At 39.4% G+C, this 3,376-nt stretch overlaps 1 protein-coding gene across 1 annotated transcript; it reads right to left on the bottom strand.

The window, feature by feature from the left end:
• Positions 1–63: 63 nt before the first annotated feature.
• LOC108676498 lies at positions 64–1,716 on the bottom strand (the record flags this gene model as incomplete). The annotated part of the gene is made up of 2 exons (XM_018164579.1): positions 1,072–1,716; positions 64–168 (listed from the first exon to the last, which is right to left on the bottom strand). Coding segments are annotated over exons 1-2 (659 nt in total), but the record flags the coding sequence as incomplete, so codon positions are not given.
• Positions 1,717–3,376: the final 1,660 nt, after the last annotated feature.

The following is a 3,376-nucleotide window of genomic DNA, read 5'->3' as shown; positions in this document are numbered from 1 at the left end:
GAGATATAGGATATTTAGGATTGAGATAACGGATATTTAGGATTAGGCTTTACTATGCATTACTTGTCTTTTGAAGCCTGGCTAACATTTGAGCTGCCCCTGGTGACGCGTCCAACGAGAACCTTGCAAATGAAAATTGCATCGCCATAGTGATCAGCCATTTTTATACTGCAGAGATGAAAAGACGTTACAATTTAATAACGAAGTGTCAGTTTACGTTTAATATCAAGAAAAATAATGAATAGTCAATAAACAAAAAATTGAGTTGGTCATACTGGCCAAATAGTCACGCCTTCTCCTTGTAGTCCTGATACGACCTTTTGCTGGGCCAAAATTGATCAGGATGACCCGCACAAGGGCTAAAGTATTTCGCCATTTGGATATAGTCCCGTATATTTCTCTGAGTGCGTGTGTCTTTGGTCGCTGGCTGTACAAGCTAAGGTCGTGACTAGAACTGACCTGCCATAGACGATCCATATTTATGAAGGAAATTTTGATGAACAAATGTTCAAGTAATGAAATTAGGTTGAATGCATGTTAAATGCAAAGTGTATTCGAACGGTTGAGACTCCTCTATCTTAGCATAAATTATTTTATATTGAAGCATGCAGTGCAGCAACCTGCAAAGACTCCTTCAATAACTAACGTCAAAAAAATTAAGCAAGATACACCACGGAAATTGTCATTAGGCACTTTAGGAGTAAGAGGATTCGGCGATGATATTCATTCAGAGTTTACATCATAATTCGGATTCATTAGCAGTTGTTCCAATCTACAGACAAGCATTCTTCAATTTTGCGGGGTGAAGGCATTCCTTATTTTGCTAGGTCAAGTAGTATATAACGGAATTTTTGGGATCCGAAACCCCAGCTTTCAACATTTAAGTCTATGTAAATCACCTCACAGTTCCACGTTTTTGTCAGTTAATGTTAACCAGAACAAACGAATGGAAAACGCCCAGTGACATACAAAATCGCAGTGGTGAAGAGATGAATAGTGATAGCTGGGAGACATAATGGTTAATAATGCTATAAATGAAAAAATATGGTTACATGACTGAAAGAAACTTACTTGTTCGTGAAATAAGCTCCATTTCCGTATATATAATTGGGTCCATGCCGTGCAAAGTCGATGTTTTCGTGGGCTATGGATATGGCGTTGCTGGAGCTCGTACCATGGAAGAGTTCTTTTATCTCGTACTTAACAAATGGTTGATATCTCTGGAGTTGAGCCATCCTCGCGTCAAAAACAGCTTCTCGCTTAGTGTTGATGATTTTAAAGATGAACTTAGGCTCTTTGTCTAGTTTGAGGAGAGCTCGAACATTGGTGTATTCATATTGCCATGGTGAAACATGGTCCATGGCGCTCCAGAGATCATCTGCAACTCGTCGGACGTCCCTGGTGACTTTGGTTGTCATGTTGGTCTGTTTCATCGTGTTGAAATTAAGTTCATACGTCCAATAGTCACTCTTTAGAATGATTAACCTTCTCGGATTTTCATCATACTGTCGCTCTATATCTTCTGAAGAGGTAGTCACTACACAAGGCGAGCTCTTGGCTGAGCTGATTTTTCCATACTCGATCCAGTTGCCGAATTCATCTTGGAACTGCCACTTGTATCCCATTTCGGAATAGGCGTGGTCGTCAATGGGGACAGAAACTGGGGTGTGAACTCTGGACGTATGAAAGAAGAGGCTGTTTCAGTTCGGTAGGTCGTTTTAGTGCTGGTCAGATGAATCGGCTGTCAAAGAGAAGGAGACAACGGCTTTAATAACAAAGTAGGTACCTGAATTATTAAAAATGAAAATGCGCATGGGAACTGAAGTCTATGACGGAGATTCTTTATAACACTCATTTTACCTCGCATTAACTTGGCGTATAAATTCATGAATCTTAAAATAAAAGTTTGTACTGACTACTGAGAGTTAGAATGTAGGCGGAGCCAAGCGAGCGAATGTACAAGTTCTTATCATGTTGTAGACTCGTTCAGTACTTGTGAAAACCTGAATGCGCATTTTCGCCACATGCACAACTGAAAGGGTGATCTCGATTGGTGCAAGCTGACAGTGTGCCCGACAAAAGATATACTTTCAATTGAAGGTGAAATACCAGGTTAAGCCATGTGGTTGTATTAGATTCAGTATACTTATGAATGTAAACAGAATGTATTTGTTTGAAGGGATCTTAACAATGTTGGATGGAAGAAGGGTAATTAGTTAATTTTTATGCCGGATTATTCAGTTCCGCCGTACCTAAATTCAGCAATAACACTTCCACCGTCGAGATTTTGCATGCGATATGTACTTTTTCGTATTTACAATCTTGAATATCGTTATGTTTTTCACTTATGCCATAAGCTTTCATTGATATTGCATAAATTCAAGCAATGAATTGCTTGCTGATAAAGATTAATCAATTTCCCAACAGTCGTGCGCTACACAGTCGTGCTCCTGACAAAAATTGGTGCTTCATGCAAGACCCAATGGCCAATTTTTATGATCAAACGAGCGACAAAGAGGTGGCCAGACAAGTCATCATACGAGACATTTGATCACTAGGTCAATTCATCATTGAGACGTCAAAATTATAAGGATTCATATTGAAATTTCTTTATTACGTCAAGTGCATTCTGCAAATATGTGGACCAGTAGAATATGTTGGGTTCAATTGGTAAAGGATGAAATGCGTCAATGATGAAATGTCTTCTATGAAGATCGAGGCGCCAGGGAACCAACCCACCTCACACGTCGGTCACTCAACGCTGAATGAACGAACTTTGTAATCTTATCTCAGATAAAAGAGTAGAAACGGACTTGCTCCGTTCGGTGCGAACTTTTTTTACATTCCTTTGATTTTTCGACTTGAAGTTTATATATATTCAAGATGGAAAGCAGTGAAGAAACAGCGATTCCTACCAATTTTTGGTCATCGGTTGGATTTCAGATGATAACTGATGTGAAATATTCGCAAATGAAGTTAGCGAACGGAAGTCAGCACCTCAGCATCCTCAGCAACGCTGCCCCCCCTCCCCCCGCCCTCGATTTGAATAATGGCGTGGCTAAAGACAGGGCTGCAGCGGTCACAAATTAGATTCATCTAAGTTTCATTAATAAGTTAGAATTAAATAAGAGTGTTTTAGTAACACGTAGACAGTTTTTAATACGGTTATCATAGCCCAAAATCAAGAAGCATTTTTAATTCTTACTACTGCGTTATCATTATATGACAGGCTTTGCTATTCTGAAATTTGACCATTTTTCTGGAGAACAAAATAATGAGAAAATAATGCGTTTAGTAACATGAGTGTTACCTGCGGACTAAGTCCAGAATTTCGCATGCATAGTACATCACATGCAGCGTCACAAATTGGATGCGA

This window comes from Hyalella azteca, unplaced genomic scaffold (assembly GCF_000764305.2).
Source record: "Hyalella azteca isolate HAZT.00-mixed unplaced genomic scaffold, Hazt_2.0.2 contig10473, whole genome shotgun sequence".
Taxonomy (NCBI): domain Eukaryota; kingdom Metazoa; phylum Arthropoda; class Malacostraca; order Amphipoda; family Hyalellidae; genus Hyalella; species Hyalella azteca.
The sequence above is the reverse complement of the archived record's forward strand: the minus strand, read 5'-3'. Positions and strand labels throughout refer to the sequence as shown.